Raw genomic sequence first — 21,282 nt, forward strand, 5'->3', positions numbered from 1 at the left:
CAAAGCCCAGGGAATGGAGTCTGGTATTTGCAGGAGAACCCTCACACTTGGGGACATGCAGCCTGCCTTTGGGCTGAAGGGCCTACCAGAGGGGTGGCTAACAGTGTCCAAGTGCAGCTACCGCGATATACGGCAAGCCTTATATCTGAAGCGAAAGGTGCATGCACCATTTCACACTGGCTGCAATGGCAGGCCTGAAGACACCGTTTGCATGGGTAGCACAATAAATGCTGCAGCCCATGGGAGACCCCTGGTGTACCAATGCCCTGGGTATCTAAGTACCATATACTAGGGACTTACATGGGTGCACCAGTATGCCAATTGTGAGGAGAAAAACTTTACCAGCAACCAAATTTAGAGGAGTGAGCACAGACTCGGGGGGGTCCTAATTAGCAGTATCCCAGTGTACTACAGTGTACACACTGACACCAGGCAAAAAGTGGGGGTAACTATGTCAGAAAGATGCTACTTTCCTACAGATGGTAACTTTACCCACGCTCTGTCTGCTGCACAGCGGTCTGCCGCCTTCTGGAGCACTCTGCTGATATCAGTCAGTGGTCGGATAGCCATCTCCAACATGGTCCAATACCACACCTCCATTATTTATTTGTGGCACTGCCAGTCGAGCTCCCTAGGGCATTTTGTTTGGGATATGGATAGCAAACTTATTGCCCTTTATTGGGGAGTCTTGAGGCATAGGGTGGCCCCAAGGAAACTGCGCTTGCTGGTGGATGAGTGTGGTATGGTTGCCCTGGATTTCGAAGTTTATTATTTGGTCGGTGCTTTGGGAGGCGGTGGGCACCCATGAAAGTGGGAGTCCCTTCAGGACTCGTCGCAATAGAATTTTGCTGTGCCCCACCCCTGCCTCCATGGTGACAGGTGAGAACATCTTGGTTCGCACAGCGTGCTATGTGTGGGCAGGGGCTTTGCAGGGAACCCATACTGGGGTCCCATACACTTGCAAACTCCTGTTACTGATTGCTTGATACTGACAACACCCAGGAGGTTGGAGGTTGGGCCGGTCTGGACATAATGGTGAGGTGCGGCTCACCATTATGGGTGACTTATTTGCAGGGTATGAAATTAGCTTTTTCCAGGATCTGAGGGAGATATATGACCATACCTGGTGGAGGGTGGTTTCTGCTGAGCCCCCAGAGCATGAGTGCCTCCGTTATCTGTTCCTTATCACAGGGATGATGAGGGTGATCATGGTGCTTTATCATGCCCTGTTGACGGGGGCCAAATGAACCTGTCAGAACTGCACCACCCCTGGGCCGCAGACCTGGGACCTGCACTAAGTGACTCTGCCTGGAAGAAAATCCTGGGGTTCACCCCTAAGCTGTCCCAAATGCAAGATTTAAACTCATTCAGTTCTATATCTTGCACCGGGCCTATCTCACCCCTTGGCAACTTCAAGCCATGTTCCTGGGGCTTTGTCAGCATGTCCCCACTATCATTCAACTGAGTCTGGGTTCTTCCATATGGTGTGGATTTGCCTGGTTCGGGCTCTGTACTGGGCCACAGTACTGCAAATTGTGTGTCGGGTCACTGACAGACACTTTGACTGCTCTCCACAGCTGTGTTTACTGGAAGTGCCTATTCAAAGTGTGGCTCGTAAGGCGATTTACGGATCTGGCAGCGATACTTGCCCGACGGCAACTGATGGGCTGAAAGTCCGCCACTGGTCCCAATCATGGTAAATTTGGTAACGAGTTGGCTAAATGAGCAGACTATGAGAGAGAAGCACTTTGACAGGAGGAGGCCAAAGGAGTGTATAGGGTACTGATCTGACCCCATCGGATGCAGTACTAAATGCTTGCCCGAAACTGGACGCCCAGTGGGAGGCTTTTGCCTGAAGTGGCACACTGTTCAGCTTCTCTGCCGGAGGCTGAGTTGCCGCTGCTGTGCCCTGCCACTGCTGCTAAGGTTTAGGCGAGTGATGCCCCTGCTGAGTGAATGGTGGTAACCCGTTGCCAGAGTGCTTAAGGGCTGTGTGTGACTGAGTTCCACTGCAGCTTTCCTTAGAGTCATGGTATCGAAACCGTACCCACGGGCCGGACGCTGCCAAGAGCTGCCGCTCTAGTACTTAACTGAATGCCTAAATTGTGTGTGTGTTTTTTTTGTATTGATTGCCTCATTGTTTCACTCATTATGAAGGTGCTTGGCACATAAGTTGACACATCTTATCCTGCCCGCACACTTCTGCTTTTTCCTTGTTGTTTTTCTTCAGCTGTTTATATGTGTGAACTGTTTTATTTGGAAACTACAATAAAAAAAAGAAATTATATATATATATATATTTATATATATATATATATATATATTTTTTTTTTTTTTGTAAGAGTGACGTCGGAGCCAACCAGTGGTAAGTAAAGGTAAGTAATAGGCAGGCTCTAACCCCATTTTTTTTCTTCTTTTTAATAAGAGATTTTGCAAGCGCAGCACAAGCACTGTGTAGGCAAAGCCTAAAGATAAGCCAGAAATATATAAATATTAGAAGGGGTCACAGTGATAAAATCTAAGATGAGAAAAACTCAAAACTGCACCATGAAGCACACAAATCCGATGTTGTCTGACCCCTAATCTGGAAACATTAGTGTTTAAATTGTTGATGTGGCCCCTCCCACGCCGTCTCTCAGTCGTATTACTGTTTTGTCTTGTAGGTTAATGGCATTGATATCAGCAACGTTCCCCACAGCTTTGCCCTTGCGGTTTTGAAGCAGCCCTGCCTGGTCCTGAGGCTGACAGTCCTACGAGAGCAGCGGTACCGGTGCAGGACCAATGGGTTCTCCTCTGATCCACTCCCCACCAACGAAACTCTTCATGTTGCACTCAACAAAGGAAGTCAGGACGCGCAGCTGGGAATAAAACTGGTCCGCAGGCCGGATGGAGGAGTGTTCATCTTCAGCTTGCAGGAAGGTGGTGTGGCTGCCAGAGACCGACAACTGCAGGAGAATGACTGGGTTCTCGCCATCAATGGTCACGATCTGCGGCATGGGACTCCAGAGAGTGCAGCACTGCTGATACAGGTTGGTCAATACTTTCCAAAAGTATACCATGGTCTAAACACCAATCTTGGCCACCAAGAGACAATTCCCTTGTTTTCCTGGTGGCGCTGCGTGAGAATTCAGGAACATAAGGCCAGATTTACAAAGCCCTAGCTCCACCAGAGCGTCACTTTTTGTGACGCTCCAGAGGCACTGTGCAGTGCGCCACATTTACAAGGCCGCGCTAAGCCACTTTTTGTAACTTAACATCACCTTGTAAATGTGGGCCCCTCCAGTGCAGTTTCCTACGTCAGAGGGGTATGCAATGGGTGTTGCTGTGGGTGTTCCATTGCAACACCCATTACTTTTGAGACTGACACACATTTGCAAGAAGGGGTAAATCTGTGGCAGCACCAAAAACAGGGGGGCGTTAGCATGGCACAATGAGGAGGAATACTTTTATTCCTCCTTTTTGCTTTTTCTATGTGTGCTGAATTCTGCAGCACACATAGAAAGAGCAAAAAGCCATGAATTATTGTTTATGTGCAGGAAGGTGGAAGGTTATGTGCACATAAACAATCATTAAAAAATGACAATTTGGTACTTCTATGTGTGCTGCATTCTGCAGCACACCTAGGAGTGCCAAATCGCCATTGTAGATTGTTTATGTGCAGGAAGGGACACCTTCCTGCACATAAACAATGAATCCCCTCAACGCAGACACCCTTGCGCTATGGTGCAAGGATGCCTGCATTGGCGCTGGCATCTAAATTTATTGCTGGTGCAGGGGGAAGCACAGGGGTGCGCCGTATTTCAGTAAATACAGTGTATCCCTTCATTTCTAAAGTGGCACAGCGCGGAGCTACAACTTTTGGTGCAGCACCACACTGCAACACTTTATAGTAAATCTGGCCCTAAGTATGCTTTATAAATCCACAGCATGAAACACTTTGGACAGTTTGGGGATACAGGGCCATGCAAAAAAAGCAACTTTTTTGGCATATGTCCTACATTTACCAGCCTCTATCTCAGGCCCATCAGCTCAGTACCTTACAGACTTAAGGCCTGATTTAAGGAAAGTGGCGTTGCCCCCATTGCAGCGCCATTTTCCTTGTTGCTCTTAGCCCCCCTAACATTACCATGTGTGCACCTTATCTAAGATACGGCGCACCATGACGGTAGTTAGGAAACTAGTGTCAACATTTTTTAACGAGTTTGGAGGTTTGCAGGATTAGCGTAAAAAATGTTGCCACTAAGCCTGCAAAGCCCATTGAGGCCCATTGTAAACAATGGTGTGCCTCGTTTAACAACTGCTCTAAGCAGGCATTAAAAGTGCTGAAAAAAATTATGCAAAGAAATCTTAGATTTCCTTGAGCTTTTTTTTTCTCACATATCCCCCCCAACAGGGGAACGCCCCCTTTCCATACATTATGCCTAAATTTGGCACTGCAATTTTGCCTTCGTTGGTCCACATTAGCATTTTAAAAAATGACGCTTATTTGCTGTAAGGAGGCGTTAGGGGCTCTTAAATCTGTCCCTTAGTTGCTCTAAAAATATTTTGTAAAGCAATATCAGTCAGTCTGTCAATCAAGTTTATTGTAGTAATCACAAAGATTACAATAAAAAATAAGCATCTCAGAATCTTAAAAATAGTATACGAAAATGTACTAGCCACATTTTCCTAATATTTTATAAGCAAGGCCTAAATGTTCCGTAACTGCATTAATACGGGTATTAGCTTTGCTAGTATTTAATAGCCTCTGAAGTCGATCTCATTTCAATATCATGTTACTAGTTTATAAATCGTGTACTTAGCATGAAATACAACACCTTCAAGTGCTCAAATCTCCCCTTCCTCACTCCGTGCCGCTAGAGCACAACCTGAGACTGAATGTAAGCTGACTGCTTTTGTACGCTATGTGGGTGGCTGTAGTGCTTCATAAGCCAGACGAGACGAAGCGCATTTGCAAATTGTAACCTTCAGTTACGTCAAGATAACTTGACATTGGGAGTCTCATGAACCACTTTCTCTCGATGGAAATTGAGGGGCCCGCGGAGAGAGAGACTCGTTCTAGTCTCTCCGCTGGCACGTTCAGGAGGACAGGAAGTGGCACGGGGCGCCGGATTGGTTGGAGGTAAGTGGGGGTGGGGTTTTTAATGGGGGTTTACAAGGGGGGTGGAAGGGTGGGGTCGGCCTCTTTTTCCGCGCCGACCTGTATTCAGGAGGAGCGCATTTTTGACCACCCACCCCACAGCATTTTAGAAGGGAGGAAGGAAATGTGACACTAGGGGGCGTTAGTAATGAGGGTTGGAAAGAGTGGGTTTGATGTCAGTTAGGGCAGGTGATTTATATAGGGCTTTAGCAGGAGATGGGGGAGAGTGGAGAGCCAGATGCGGGCTTGTCCACCCTTCCAAGGGGAAAAACAAGGAGGTGAAGGATCAGAGTGGGGGGGGGTATGTTACAAGCAAGTAGGGCATGAGAGGAATAGGGGAGTGTCTAGGGGAGGAGAATTGAAGGGAGGTATTGGAAGAGAGAACGAACAGCAAGGGAATCTTTAAAAGTTAGGGTTTGTTAAAAGGGAGGGATACAGTTTGAAGTTTATTGATGTTCGTGTTTAAATCCTGTCCTAAATAAATTACCTTTTACACCAACAATGGGTGTCACTGTATGTGTGTCCCGAGCTGCTTTATAACTGTCAGGTACCATAAAAACAGTGAAACTGACTGTTGACCGACTTTCACAGTCAATGAACAAAATAAGGCTAGATGGAAGAGAGTTTAATAGCAACAAGGCAACGCGGAAAAAAACATGTGTGGCATGGTTCAGTGCAGCTCCTATAAATATTGACAGACAGCCACGGCTCTTCATCTCCTTCCAGAGAGGAAGTGATACTGTGTTAAAGGAAATATTTGGGTGATGCATAGGCCAAAATAAAATAAATCTGCATACGCCTCAAAGGAAAACATAATTATTTCTGACGTCGATCTGATGCTTCTGTTGCTGAAGTTGGCAGCGACGTGTGTGCTGTGCCCCTGTGCCCCATGAACCATCCGTGAGCCAGAGTCACGATCGGGGATTGATTATTGAACACGTTATGGAATGTGCGCTACTTCAAGCGGAGTGAGTGGAATGGAGTCCAGTCCAAGAGCAGCTGCATGCAAGAAGCGGAACTCTAGAAAGTGCTCCAGCCTATGGCTTGCTCATCAGTGTTAGTCATTACTAAAACATTGTGCATATTCTGTACAGCGCTTAATTTGTAGAAATGTAAATGCCAGGGCCCTTCTCGGGAGAACACTGCAGCTTGCATCGCCCATTGCCCCTGGCAGCGCTGCCATGCCAGTACCAACCCAACTACTAACCATCGCACCCCTTCAAGTGTAGCAATCCAGACTGAGCCACAGGTATTATTATTTTTTAATGCATATTGACTTATTAAGCACACTTGTTGTGCTCATCTCAAAATTCGGCAGACATCATTAGGGCTGGTGCTGACATTTAAGTGCCGGGCTGACCACCAGAAACCACTGGTTCAAATTAAGCACTGGTTAGGCTGACTGCTCAGAGCTAGTAGTAAATCATGAAAGAAATTCTAGAAAATTGAATTTTGATTTATCAGGCTGCCAACTTAAATGAGAAGCTTTACTTTGTTCTTCTTGGCAACACTAGGTCTTGGCACCAGGAGGGTTCTGGCAGACAGTCTCTGTTCTTTCAGGCTATATTGTTTGACCTAGACACCAGCCTGCAAACTATCTTCATCAGTAATGCTTTAAGATGTTCATAGCTTATTTTATGAGAATCAACAGGCATTTTATTACAAATATTCCATGATACCAGTTCCCAATTTCCTTTCACTTGGATAAAGACAATGAAAACGTGCTGTTCGCTCCAACCCCTACACTCAATCCTCACAAGATGCGTGATCATAAAGCTATCTATTTATATACCGATTCTGTATTTTTCCAAGTTTGTGAACCCATCTGATGCAGTAACCAAGTTCAACCATCACATACCTGGGAGCCTGTCTTATTTGCCAAAAGGATCAACTATTGTCTGCTGGTGCAAGAGTCATTGTGTTCCATACTCATTAGTCCTAGAAATTATTTCCTGAAACCTCTCTTGGTGTTATGCATTGAATAGGTGAAAGGCTTCATTGCTGTGGTGTGTAAGACCCTGAGAAGCCACCTACCTCCCGTAAGTTCTGTTACTCCTACAAAAAAGTACTGGCTGCCATCACCTTTCCAGCCGTCTATATTTGTAAGGCTAGTTCTTTAGTAAGCTATTTCAAAGGAAACATATAACAGGCCCACTAGAAGTGCAGGATATCACCTCGCATTCGCTATGCCCTTCATCAACATCTGACTAACTCAGATCTTATGTTTTTATCTTGATGCAGTTAAAAACAATTGCACGGATTCTTCAGTTTAAGTTTTTTTAAGCTAGCTATAGGTAGTGCATATAAATATGCTACTTCCTTCGTTCTCCCCAGTCAGTGTGGTTGTGAATTTTATTATATTGATTTAAGCAGGTCAGGATATAATTTATTGACTAGATTGATCTCATAGGCCTGATAAGTTCCAATAGCGCCCTCTGTACCAGGTGTTTAATACACATGAGCATCTAAGGAAGCAATACTGACGTCTCTTAGTTTCGCCAACTTCAAAAATTGCTCTTACATTGTGGAAAATATTTAACCAAATTACTTCATTATATAATTCATTATATAAGCTGAGTGAGATATTCCTGAAAGCTAAGTAATTGTCCTCCTAGAACTAGTGCTAGCAATATCGGAAAATCGTGACTAGTCCTGGAGAAGTGATCAACAACAACTGATAGCTCTCAAATGGAGCACATTGCCTCTCTGGGTCTCTTTGCACTGACCATATTCCCAATTCGTTTCATTCTACAAAACTATGAGATGGGCATCTCATTCTAGCTTCTTAGACCAGTCTGTAATTGTCTAAATATGATATGGTCAGCCTTTAAAAGGTACCACAGTTCTTTGGTAGGTAGTAGTCTGGCATTGTACTAACCAAAGGTTTTATTTCATTAGCTTACGGTTGAGAACATTGTGTTTCATCATATTGCTTTTAAACCCAAAGTTTTATATTTCATTGTGTAGTTAGAAGAGTGATATATTTAAATCAATAGCAAATTAGCAGCAAACAGACTGATTATAAGTTCTTTGTTCATTAACCTGACTCTCCTGATGCAGCCTTTTGCTCCAATTCTTAATGCTAAATGCTCTATAAATAAGCCTTAAAACATAGGCAGCATTAGGCAGTCAACCCTAATACCCTCATCTGACAATAATGTATGTGATAATATCCCAGTTAATTCTGCCTGTGTGGGTGGTATATTTGACTTCACTCATTTTGCAGATATTTTTCAAAATTCAGCATTAGCAGCTCTTTCAATGCAAATAACCATTCAACATGGGCCAATCCTTTTCCACATTGAAAGACAGAAGAACAGACAGACGCTCTCTCCTCTTGACTTATAGATGTGATAGATCACTCACCCCTGCAGTGCTTGTTGTTCAGGGAGCCCCTTTGATCAGTCTCTACCAGTGCTGATGGGACTCTCACACTTCACGTTGCTAGAACCGTCGTAAAAACATTTGCACACGGATTCAGAAATGTTCATGGTTTGCAGGAGAAGCACGTGGGTTCCTGAGTTCCTTCCTAGCTTATGGTGACACCGTGATGATTGCTTCAGACAGTGAAGGAATTAACAACCGAGATCTTAGAAATAAATTTAAAGACATTTGTCTACAGCACCAGAAGAGATTGAGCAACTTTCTCATAGCAGTACACTACAAAGCCACCTGGTGCGTGAGCTGTAGCATTTTTATTTTCCATGTTACCTGATCACCCATCTCTTCTCTCCATTCATCTTTTATCTTGGATATGTTTGAAGATACCAGATAGCGACTTTGTTTTTTTGCCCCGTCAAAGTGCCAAATTTGTAAAGTGTTTGATAGAAAGTGTTAGTTCTAACTTAGCTTGGTTAAAATGTAACAAGGGACCCGTAGTAAACTTGAATACCTCAGTGAGTCCTTTGTGTGTCCTTGTTTTGAATTTGTGTGGCACAATTCTGTCTCCTTTAGTTCCCAGTTAAGAAAATCCGCTTCAATTTGAATGGAGCTTGCTCTACTCTGTCGGTAAAAAGGATGTTCAGCTCACCCGTCACTGACGCTAGCTGTCTATAAACCTAGATTAGTCTTGTTGTGTGTCTTCCCCAATTCTGTAAATTCCTGTTATAGTTTAGAGACATCCCTTTTAACTTTCCATTGAATGTACCCTTCAACTTGTTTTATAATGTCAATATACTTCACTGGATTCTTAAATGTACTATAACTCATAAGCCAGCTCCTCTGCCTCTCCTTCTTATGTTTGGAGAAGATATTTAGTAGGATGCCAACTGAAGCACTATTCCAATTGTCTCCTTTTTGAGCTCCCACAAATCCACTCTCCACTGTTTTGCTGTATACGCATAGTCTATTAGTGTGAAAAACGTATGTACATATGAATAAAAGGGGGAGTCATTTTCTCTTGGATAACCAGTCCACCAGCGAGTTGTTACATTTGCCCCTCTAGTTCCAGTCTCCTTTTTCTAAGCTTGATCAATTTTGGCTTTGAATGCCATGTACAATGAATAGAAACGCTGCCACAGGCAGCTTTCTTATTTTAGGAGGACTTACCCAGTATTTATCTACCTCAAGTGTCAATCTATCAGCTATAATGAACCTTAATCTTCATGTCCACTTTCAGGAGCTTTTGATGCATACGTATGGCAACTATGTACGTATTCTGGCAAGAACTGGTCAAGGACTACAGCACATATAAAACAACGGGGATGTTACAAAATAATCATGTGAACCCAATAATTTCACCAAGTAAATCCCGAGAGACAAAAAATATTTGCTTTCTATAAGAGAAGGACAAAATATTGAAACAGAAAACTATGCATACAGAATAATACCCTCACAAGATTGCAGAACATTCTGCCTGTCCAGAGAGCCTAAGTGGAATGTATATATGTGCGTGTGTGTGTAGGGAGGGGGAGTAATTAAATGCTTGTCAGTAATTGTATTGTATTGTATTGTAATCGTATTTATATAGCGCTTACTACCCCTGACGAGGCGTCGAAGCGCTTTTCGATGAGTAGCACACTACTCTGGAACCCAACAATTAGCGATGGATTAGTATTGGGAAATTATGAGTACAGTTTTAGTATTATTATGAGTTAATTTGAGCCGCGGATATGAGAGTTTGTTAGTTAGATTGACTGGAGTAATGGAGAGGTGGAGGAGGAAAGAAATCCAGAAGTGTCAAATGGGAGTATATCCTTCATTTACTCAGCCCAAAGGCTTGGGATGAGTAAAGGGGGCTGGAGGAGGGAACAGTGTGTGGAAGGGTTAGGGAGAGCTTAGTAGCAGGGCGAGATAAATGCGGAAGAATTTAGTAGGGTTGTGTGGGAGGTCACAGTAGTAGAGTGAGGTTTGATGAGTTAGATGTGGAAGCGGAGGGAAGAGCTTAGGCAGAGTTATTTAGGAGATTAAAGTAGTAGAAGGGATTTGGGATGAGTCAGAGTGGGGATGGAGGATAGTTTGATAGAGACATGACATATGATGATGAGTAGATAAGTGTGATAAGATGAGAGCAGGAATTCATAGATATCTAGTATAACAACCCACCCAGGAGCCATGCAATGATCCACAAAACATGCCAAGCACAGAAACATATACACATACATACATATATATATATACACATACATATATATATATATACACACACACACACACGAATACACACACATATGCACATACAACACATAATTAGAACCATGGGTAAAAAATACTTAGTCAAACAGTTTTAAAGAGTGTGTGTGTATTTTATTGTTATGACATAGTAGTGATACATATTTTCTAAAGAAACTATAAATAAATGGAAATACACACAATCTGAAAACATATTTATCAACATAGGCATATACAGTTCATAGTTGTTTGAATATGGTGGTTATGAAGGAAAGAGAACTCTTGAGTAGTTTTCTTAAGACAATAAAGTTGTCTGTGGCTCTTATAGTTGGGGGTAATAAATTCATTCGTTTGGCTGCTTGGACGGAGAAGGATGTCCCACCTATAGTCTTTTTCTTGTATGGTGGTGTTCTAAAGCGGGGTGCCAATCTTGAGCGGAGGTTTCTTTGTTGGATGTATTTGGTAATATTGGTAGTAATAGTAAATATGGCCCGACAACACGTTATTTACAGCAAATGTACTAATCAACATACATTCACATATTTATTACTACAGAGAAAATATCAAATTTGAGCTAATCACCACAAAACAGCAAAAGTGACATTAGAAAAATACTTTATACTGCCTCACAAACTGCATGTAATATGCTATTTTTCACCATTGTTGAGTGCGAGGAGCAGTATCATGAGTCGCTCAAGGCCTGTCTCTCATGATTCATGACTCCTCCCCACACTCAACGATGGTAACAAACTAATATGAATAGAAATAGGCTGTCCAGTGTGCATTCAATGGCTTTCTTTCAAAGTGACATATTATGACTGAAAAGCACTCTGAGACACACTGTGCATCATTGAGCTGTTGAATGAAAAAATCATTCTGCATATGAGACCATAGCCTTTGCGTTTCTGCGTTGAGGTGTCTGTACTCAGTTTGCATTGGAGAAAGAAAACGCAAAATGATAGCAACATAATGCAAACAAGCTCATTGCGTCTGGAAGAGTAAAGAGGGCCAAGTCAAATGTGACTGAGAAGAAGCCCATCCATCTCCCGCATGCTAGGACTGGCCTACAGAGCAAACTGGCAGTGGCAAGAGGGCTGGACCAACAAACTACTGTGGGGACTGGTATTTTGGCTGTTCGTGGGCCTGCTTTGTGGTCTGGTGGGCCAGTTTCTACGGTTGATTTCCCCGATAACCGACAAACGTTGCCTGCAGCAAGCACATGCCTTGCAAAATACCAATACTGCATGTTTTTACAAGTTCAGAATGGCCCCTGATGTACAAATGGGGGCCACATTTTTTCGCTATCATTTTTCGCTAATAAGGGCCACTTTTACTTCGATGCTCGGGGCCATTTTCTGTCCCAAGCCGATCCTGAACCGAGCGAGGTAAGCCAACCAGGCTCAGAGCAAGTCATCAACCACAAATGGTAATAACCGCCTTAGAAACAGAAACATGTTTGGCAAAGTAAATTGTGCTTGATAGAACACCCTATTCCAGCACGCAGTCATGCGCGTCACGTTTACTTAAAAAGTTTAAATAGTGGCACATGCAGACCTCTGGGCACACTCCGTTCCCAAGCTTTCCCATTCACCTCCATACTTCACAGGAAATTGCACACACTGTACTAACAAACCTTGGCTAGCCATCTGAAGGCTGCTGTTTTCACTGCAGTGATGTTAATCATACCCCTTCTGTCTTAGTCACTTAGCCCTTTGGAGATTAGAGGGCCTGCAGTGATTTACTAATGCCTGATGCTACACCAGAAAGCAGATATCATTTGGCAAAATATTGCACAGGAAGTGGCAGCTCACTGATTATTCCCTTAGGCGCTTTTTAATATGCTCTTTTGATTTCTGTTTCTTGCCTAAACTGACATGCAGCTAGGCTGCCGACCTGTAGCCTGCCCTGCATTTATTTGTTTAATGTCTAAGGGGAATATTTATTTAAATAAGGGCAGAAATCATGACCTGGCTCTCAAAAATAATAAATCATCAATTAAGTGCGAAGAGCAAATAGCTTATGGTTGTTTTGTTGCCTTGTTTTCGAAGTCTTGGGGGGACCCCTGAGATGTAGACAAGGAAGCTTGTGGTGAAGAATTTAACTTTACCACTCCTAAAATGTTTGTGTAAGACTCCCTTATCCTGCAAACGTTAATAAAACTGCCATGTCCCCAATATCTAACAGCATCTATCAAATGCAGAACGCACAGTGTGTCTCAATTGTTTCAGTAAAGGGCAGATAGAAGTAAAATCTCAGCCCCTTAATCCTTACCCATTTGTAGCCACGAGAAGAGCCACAACTAGTGAGAAACCATAGGACAACACTGACTGCGAAACTTTCAAAAGCATCTTGAACACAACAAAACACCTAATGAAACAGGACTGTGCCATTGCCCGTATCCACTGATGTAAGTGAATTAACAGAAAAACTGAGAAAATAATTTGGAAGAAACCAAATCATAGAAAAATAATTACAAGGAAAGGTATTTTTAACAAAATACCAAAAAATCGAAAATTAAACTTAACATTTTAGAGGAATGATAACTGTAAGAAATACATTTAATATTACATTGCAATTGGGTGAAGGTTAAGGGCAGTGAGGAGTTTTTGCGTTCAGGGATGGGTGATGTTTAGGATGATGAAGGCTTCATATGGCTAGGCGGAGTTTTGGGGCGGGGGACCCACATTATGCACCCTCACCTGTGGTCAGCTTACACATTTTATGGTTTCTAACATTACATTACATTACCCAGTACAAAATGTGACATCAAAAATACATTGGTTGCACTGGCAACACACAGTCCTTCAAAATATATTACATCTTGTGCAACTGTCTTGGCTTTCCCAATCCAACACCTAGTCACTGCCTCTTTGTGTGAATGCACTATTTACCAAGAATGGAAGTCTTCATGGATCTCCTCACAATATAAATAACAAGCATTGGCAAAGCCTCTAGGTTTGATGTTTGTACCCTGTACATTTGGCTTTAGAAGTGCTTGTTTGTTGGGGGAGCGATCACAGACAAAACATTTGAAAAATAATAGTTTATTTAAAAAGCCATTCCGTGACATGTTTATATTCAGCCTGCAAGCAGCACAGCAGCTTTAGTAATAAATGCTACAGAAAATAAAGCAACTTTTTTTTCTGTACTATCCACTGTCAGATGCCTTTGTCAGTGCTGGTTCCCAAGGGCTACGGAACCGTTCGCAGGCTGAAAACTAGGCACTCGTGCATTATAAACAGCCAATAGAAAAACAATGAAGCTAACATTCTCTAATGTCCCAACCCAATGTCTACGGGTTAAAAGACAAAATAAGCCAAAGGCTAAAGGAGACTGGTTCAAAACACCTTAAAGCAGATAATACAATATGGCTGTCATGAATGGTGCAAGTACACATCAAGTATAAAAACTGGGGGCGGGGGATTTTTACAAGAAACTGGTGCATCAGTGCAGTTTTCTTGCCCCACCTAACGACACCATGGGTGTGCCGTTTTTACAATACGGTGCACCATGGCGCACATCAGGCCAATAGCGTCAACATTTTTTACGCTATTGTGGCGCCGTGCTGCACTACCCTAAAAAATTGACGGTAGCATAGCAAAGTGCAAGGAGGCACATTGATTGCTTTGAGCAGGCATTAAAATGACGCCACAAATGGCAAAAATGGCGCAGTGAAATCTTGTAGATTCACTGCGCCATTTTTGCAGGCCTCTTAATGACGGAACGCCCCTCCTTGCATACATTATGCCTGATGCAGGCATAATGTGGTGCATAGGGTTGCAAAGTGGTGCAATGCATGCATTGGGCCACTTTGTAAATGTGGTGCACCGAAAAGTGCCTCCTTGAGCCACATTATCATAAAAAATGATGCTAGTGTGCACAAGGAGGCACTAGAGCCGTGTAAATCTGGCCCTAAGTCCACTATAGATGTTGCGTAATGTCAGCTAATCTTTAATATCCTATTGCTGCTAAACCTCTGCAATATGTTAGCCACAGAATGGCTTAGGACCTCATTACCGCTACCCGCTAAACTTGTTTCTCCATCAGGCCGCCTGTGCGGCCTGAACACTGCTGGCCCCATTAACAGTTCACCGCAGGGCCGGCAGTGAACAGGGTCTTAACATTGACACCGGCTCCTAGTGGAGCCGGCGTCAATGTGGTGGTGCGGCCAGTGCCGCAGCACCCGTCATGCATTCCACTGCCCAGAATTTGGGCAGTGGAATGCGCAACAGGGCTGTGCATGGGGGCCCCCCCAACACCCCTATTCCACCAGCCTTTCATGATGGTGAAACCGCCATGGAAAGACTGGTGGTGTAACCGCCATGGAAAGACTGGTGGTATAGGGACTCGTAATCCCCAGGGCAGCGCTGCCTGCAGTGCTGCCCTGGCGGATTACAACTGCCGGGACCGCTAGGGTGGCGGCAGTCTGGTGGTGTCGGCGGTTGGACCGTGGCAGCTCTGCCACGGTCATAAGGTGATGGTCGACCGTGGCGGTCCGACCGCCACCGTGGGTCTGGGGTCTGAAGACCGCCAGACTCATAATAAGGCCCTAAATGTCTGCAAAGAATCTGACATTTGCTTGCATTAATTTCAGTCTAGCTTGTTCCCACACCGAGGGGTGGGGGAGTGTCAGAGAGACAGATCTGAAATAAATTAATAAATATTTAAAGTGCAAACATGTACCCTTGTGGCCACTACAGAGCCATGCTTCAAGAAACCAAGTTGCGAAGAACAGCCTGATTGGCCTTGTATCAATCTCATATAAATCTTGCAAGTAGTAATGCTTAAAGATAGGATGCTTCAATTCTGCATCTGGTGAGGTACAGGAGAAATAAGAACCAAAGTTGGAAATCCCAACCTTGACTTATCAAGTGGATGGAACATCAGCGACTAAAATGATCTACACTGCTCCAGGACCCACATCTGGCAAAAAGATAGATCTAGAAACCATACGGGGTAATGACTATGCAATGGAATGCCAACGGTGGTGTTGCCATTCGTGAAATGTGTTAGTGCATTTTGAGTCTCTTTTACTACCCCAATATTTTACTCTCTAGCCATGGGACATAATGTTCTCTAAAACTATCAAGCTGAAGTTTCTTAGTCTGGAGTCAGGTAACCATGTCCTTGATAACAAATATGTTTCCATACTTCGCTGTGCTTGGTGCCTAGGAGTCATGAGAAAGAAATGGGCTGTGTTGATGAGCGATAGCATGTAACCATGGTCACCTTCTTCCCAGTATGGTGAGTGGTTGTGAAAGCAGGCCATGGGCTGTCATAGTTAATACTGAGGCTGACTAATATTTCTCTATCAATCTGAAGACTATCCTTGCACACTTTGCATGTTGCTATGTTCTCTTCCTGATGCAGGACAAGAGGGTTGTGCATATAACTGGGGTGCATATATTCTCCTCTAGGTCACCAACATGCTTCTGACCATATTAGTAGCCATCAACACTGATGGTCAATGTAAGACCATATAACAACATGATAATGTCAAATATGTAAATAAAAATATGTAAGGGTGAACAAAACAGATGTGACTGCATCTCAAGAATGCACATTGGTGTTATCCATCAAGACATATTGGCTAAATTTCATTGCCACTTGAACACATTTTTTAACTTGATTGGTAACATATGCTTGTTGGGCTATGGACTCTCGGTAATGTGTCATATTATGGCTTTGTTCTTCCTATAGACAGTGAATATAGTACATTCAGTTCTCTGCAAACTACGAATCCAAGCACATGCAAATGGGTGGTGTCTCCCCTGCTAAAATAAGTGTTGAAAAAGAACAGCAGTAGAGTGCTGGAAGAAGATAGTCCTACAGTGTCATATATATTTACACTAAGCATAGAAGGGTTGTCAGCTTCCAAATTTGCTGGAAGGGAAGGTGTTGGAGAAGTTTAGGCTTAAGACATGGCCTTTTTTGAAAATGGTGACTCATTTCCTCTAAAAGCCATTGGAAGAGGATTTCAGAGTTGCACACATACAAAGGAGAGCAAAAGCGTTCACCAATTTGTGGAAACTTGGGGCAAGATGCCCCTTTAAGAGAAAGACTTCACCCTGGTTTGTGACGTCTGAAATGTGCAGGCCAGAAAAAGTAGGGCATATTTGTAAAGTTTGTGATGAAATAGTAGGGGAGTTTCAAACTCAACACTGTAGCCTACTCCCAGACAGTGGGGGGATGAAGTGCAGTGAGAGCTGAGGAGATACAAGGTTGCTTAAGCATATATGGGCAGGCAGATTGAATATGATAGTCTTACCATGGTAGTTAAGTCTGCATATGACTAGTGCCAAACCAGGTACCACTCGATACAAGAAGTTAAGGTATGTGATACCTGTCATTGTCTTTAGTCTTCTAAAGTTGAAGCAAGAATTGTTTTTATTACTCTTGAAATGTTTGGTATAAAGGACAAGTTCCCTTAAACATGAGAATCATGTTCTTAACCTTCTGACTGGGACACATGTGGAGTTTGTGGAAGAGGGTCAGAAGACTGGGTTCCAGACCTGCCTTGGAATTGAATCCAATCATTTTAATTGTACTTGATTTTATCTTCAGTTAATTGTTAGTTTAACATGGGTCAGAGTGCTGACACCCGTGCTTACGTGGAGTTTGCAGCTGCGGCTTCTAGAAGATGGAGCATGGCCACAACAATAGATTTTTACTTTACGGTAAATGCAAACATGGCATCCTCTCCCCTAGTGGAGTGAGAGGCCTTCAAAGTGGTCATAAGGCAAACATCAATAGGCTCTGTGGTTGGTGCACGTCAAACTGTGACCAGTGAATTGGCTCACATTGAGGATGGTTTAGGATTTCTGGAGTGAGCAGCATTGATAGATGCCTGGCGCTCCCTGGCTTTGCAGGAGGCTAGAGTAGAATACACAGAACTGCTGGAACAGCTGTGGGTTCTAGATTACAGAGAATATGTGAAGAAAACACATAGTGAAGCAGACCAGTCTGGCACACTCCTACCCCAAATGATCAGAGAAGTTCCCACCCACTCCTGTCTTACAAGAAGTCACCCCACAGGTAACTAGCACCTGCACAACACTCAAAATAAATAAAGCCTTTTGTGAGTTTTATGCAGATCTATACTGCAGCCCCACCCCACCTTCGGGTAGCTCTGAGACGCTTATAACGTTCCTACAAGACATGGGTTTACCACAGTTGCAGTCAGCCAATAAGGCTGTCCTAGAAGCCTCACTGACGGTGATTGAGATACGAGGGGCCATAAAGAACCATACTAGACAGATGGCCTCCCTATCGTGTTTTGTGCCACCTATATTAATCGACTGGTCCCACACTTGGAAAGGTTATTTAAATCCTCCTTAGAAGAGGGCATACTACCGCCCACTACCAGACTAGCATTAGTAACCTCAGTATTCAAACCCAGTAAGGTCCTGACAGACATGGCCTCTTATAGGCAGTTGTCGCAGCCGAACAGTGAATATGAAATTGTAAGTAAGGTTTTAGCACACAGACTTCATCCAATGTTGCCCAAACACCTACATATCGACCCAGTGTGGCTTTGTCCATAATCACATCACATCCTTCAATATTTGCAGACTATATCACATAATGGATTCCACTCACAACCATTATCCCTGGGCTGGCTGCCTTTCATTAGATCTCTGTCAGGCCTTTGATATACTGGGATGTGACTACATGCTTGCAACACTTGATAAATTTGGGGTTCCCTCAACTTACATACAATCATCTCGGCTCTTATACTCCTCCCACACGGGAAGCGCGCGAACCGGAACACAGATCTCAGACACCTATTCCATTTCTCAGGGTACTCCACAGGGCTGTCCAGACTCTGTTATTATTTGGAATGGCTCTGGAGCAACGCATTAGGTAGGTGGCGGGAAAGTGGGGAGTACTGACAGGACAGACGATGCAGGCAATTTCTCTATATGCTTATGACATCATATTATACACAAGAGACCTTTGCCTAAGTCTTACCAAGGTGGCACAGCTATTTTTTGACTTTGCATTCCTTTCAGGCTTATGTGTTAATATGAATAAATCCTATGCCTTTGCCTATCAGGGAACTTACACAAATGCCATCTTACCCTTCGGAGAGACAACAATACCAACAGCATTGACACATTTCACTACCTAGGGGTTCAGGTCTATAGGACATCACTAGATTTAATAGAAGGTAATCTACAGAAGGCAATTGCATCCCTGTGATCTCAAATTCAGTTTTGGATTACACTCCCATTATCAATAGCAGGTCGGTTGGTGCTTGCCAAAATGGTGATGCTGCCATGTCTCCTTTATTATTTTCTAAACATACAGGTTTTGGTCCTATTTTTAAAAAATCTTTGAATGCTCTACTCATAGACCTGGTCTGGGGTACCAGCAGGAGAAGAGTCAGTCTTGCTAAATTACAGCTGCCCTCCGACAGTGGAGGAATGGGAGCTCCAGACTTTAAAGCCTACTGCATCACAGGTCAATTGCAGTAGCTCTCCTACTGGCTGGTATAAACCTTCAAAAGATGGGTCATACCATGCAGATGCTAGATCAGGGAAGACTCCACTGTACGATTTGCCCCTGTTCTCCCACAACCTTTGACTCCTTTGCTGCTACGGATTGCCCTAGTTTATTGGAAGCTGTCCATGAGATACGCTGCATCAATGACACCCTATTCCCCGAACATACCTCTGCTAGGACTGCCCACAACAGCTGGCGTTCTCACACATGTCCATTTGCATCCTTGGGAAAAGGAGTAGTCACAACCATTGGAGCATTATTTAGTGACAATACCCTTATGAGTCATACCAACTTTGTTAATGCACCAAACGTACCGGAGGTCCTATTTTTGACACATGCAAATGTCACAAATTATCAAGCCACATTGGGCCCATGATAAAACACAAAAACCCACTCACACTCATTTGTACAGGCAATATACACCATGGGCCATGGTAGGCATTTTATAGGTTGGTTATACAAGGGGCTCTAACAACACTTGCAGACATCATTAACCCCACTAGGAGCTAAATGGGAGAATTATCTGGGCAGAGAGCTCCGAGATAAGGAATGGGCATTCCTACTTCAATATCCTAAGAAATTATCCCCCGATTTCTGATTTAAATTTATACAGTATTCAATACAACACAGAGCTCATCTCACATCACTTAGACGTAATGTAATGTATCCTGCTGTGTCAGCGGCGTGCCCCCGTTTTCATACTTTTGACGCTGATCTTATAGATTTGTTGTGGGCCCGCCCTTCTTTGGCTTCCTACTGGGCACAGAGCCAGGTGATGCCAATGGATATAACCAGGAGGGAGATTTAGCACACTTTTTACGCTTGTGTCCTGGGGTTATTTCCGCGACCTCAAGGAGCTAAGGTGATGGCCAGATTCGCTGATTTGTCGTTGCTACTGGCTAAATGCCTTCTGACCAGTAGATGGAAACCTGTGATGCGCCTACAATAACACAATGGAAGGGAGGTGGGCAGATCGGGGATTAGCAGAGCGCACTGCCCTGCGCACAGAGGGATATACAGGGTTGCGGAAGCGACCTGTCGCGATGGAGTCGGAATCACTAGTAGAATCCTGTAAGGCCCAAAATGAGGAAGGTGATTAAAACCAGATTGAGCAGGAACTTCCGGACTGAGTAGCATTCCACTGTTCCTAAATTAGCGATTACTTCGTACCATGTTGAACCCGCAGAAGAGGCGCACTTCCTGAAATGTATTGTTTCATCATTGTATGATACTGATGTACTACATACAATGTATTGAGATGGATTATAAGCGACAACATTACACGCCATCAAGTTTACTGTTTGTGTTACCTCAAAGTGGGACAGTGTTAAGGGTGATGTCTAGTTTAGGGGAGGGAGGGGGCTTGAAACTGATTGCACCTGACGACTAATAGAGAATTAACTGTACTTTCACAGTGCGGCCAAGTCTAATCTTACTGCTAATATTTTGCTTACCTAAACAGTCTATTAAAAACAGTTGCAATTCTGTATAAGGATATGGATACTCGAATGATATTATTCATTGCGGTGTGGAATGTCAGTAATTATTGATTGTGTATGACAAAATTAATAAAGTTTGCAAAAACAAATCAGTTAATTGTTAGTTATTCAACAGTTGACATGTAGTAGGCAGTTTGGAAAATTTGGAGAGGCGGACCGTTTGGGTTCCTCTAGTCTCAAATTAATTCCTGTTTCATCAGCGTCGTTGTAAAATCTCCACCCACGAGAATTATTCATTTTATCCAAAAGATGAATGCACAGATGAGCCAATGGCAGAAGTGACTCTTCTAGTAAGATTGGTATCACAGAAATACCTGGCCTTTCACGAAGTAAAAGTATAGGAGGCGTTTGGTGTATTGCTGATGAACCTTGGAAAATACTAATTTAAATGTAGACCCCGGAGCCGTTTCGTGTGTCTTTTCTGGGGCAAACAACTTTTGTATGCGTCTTGAAAGCGTAAAGTGAATTCATTTATCTAGATATTTCTCAGAGTTAGTGCTAAATTTTCAGGCAGCAAAGCTCGGACAC

The 21,282-nt window shown here is 43.4% G+C and overlaps 1 protein-coding gene across 5 annotated transcripts in view; it reads left to right on the forward strand.

Moving 5' to 3' along the window:
- Nucleotides 1-21,282, forward strand: part of LNX1 (ligand of numb-protein X 1) — a 234,843-nt gene that overhangs the window by 163,546 nt on the left and 50,015 nt on the right. For all 5 annotated transcript variants that reach the window (XM_069201231.1, XM_069201247.1, XM_069201238.1 and 2 more), the window contains one exon: nt 2,664-3,029. In XM_069201231.1, the coding sequence (XP_069057332.1) occupies nt 2,664-3,029 (366 nt within the window). The remainder of the gene's footprint in view (nt 1-2,663; nt 3,030-21,282) is intronic.

The sequence above is a fragment of the Pleurodeles waltl genome, chromosome 1_2 (assembly GCF_031143425.1).
Source record: "Pleurodeles waltl isolate 20211129_DDA chromosome 1_2, aPleWal1.hap1.20221129, whole genome shotgun sequence".
In the NCBI taxonomy this organism is placed as follows: Eukaryota; Metazoa; Chordata; class Amphibia; order Caudata; family Salamandridae; genus Pleurodeles; species Pleurodeles waltl.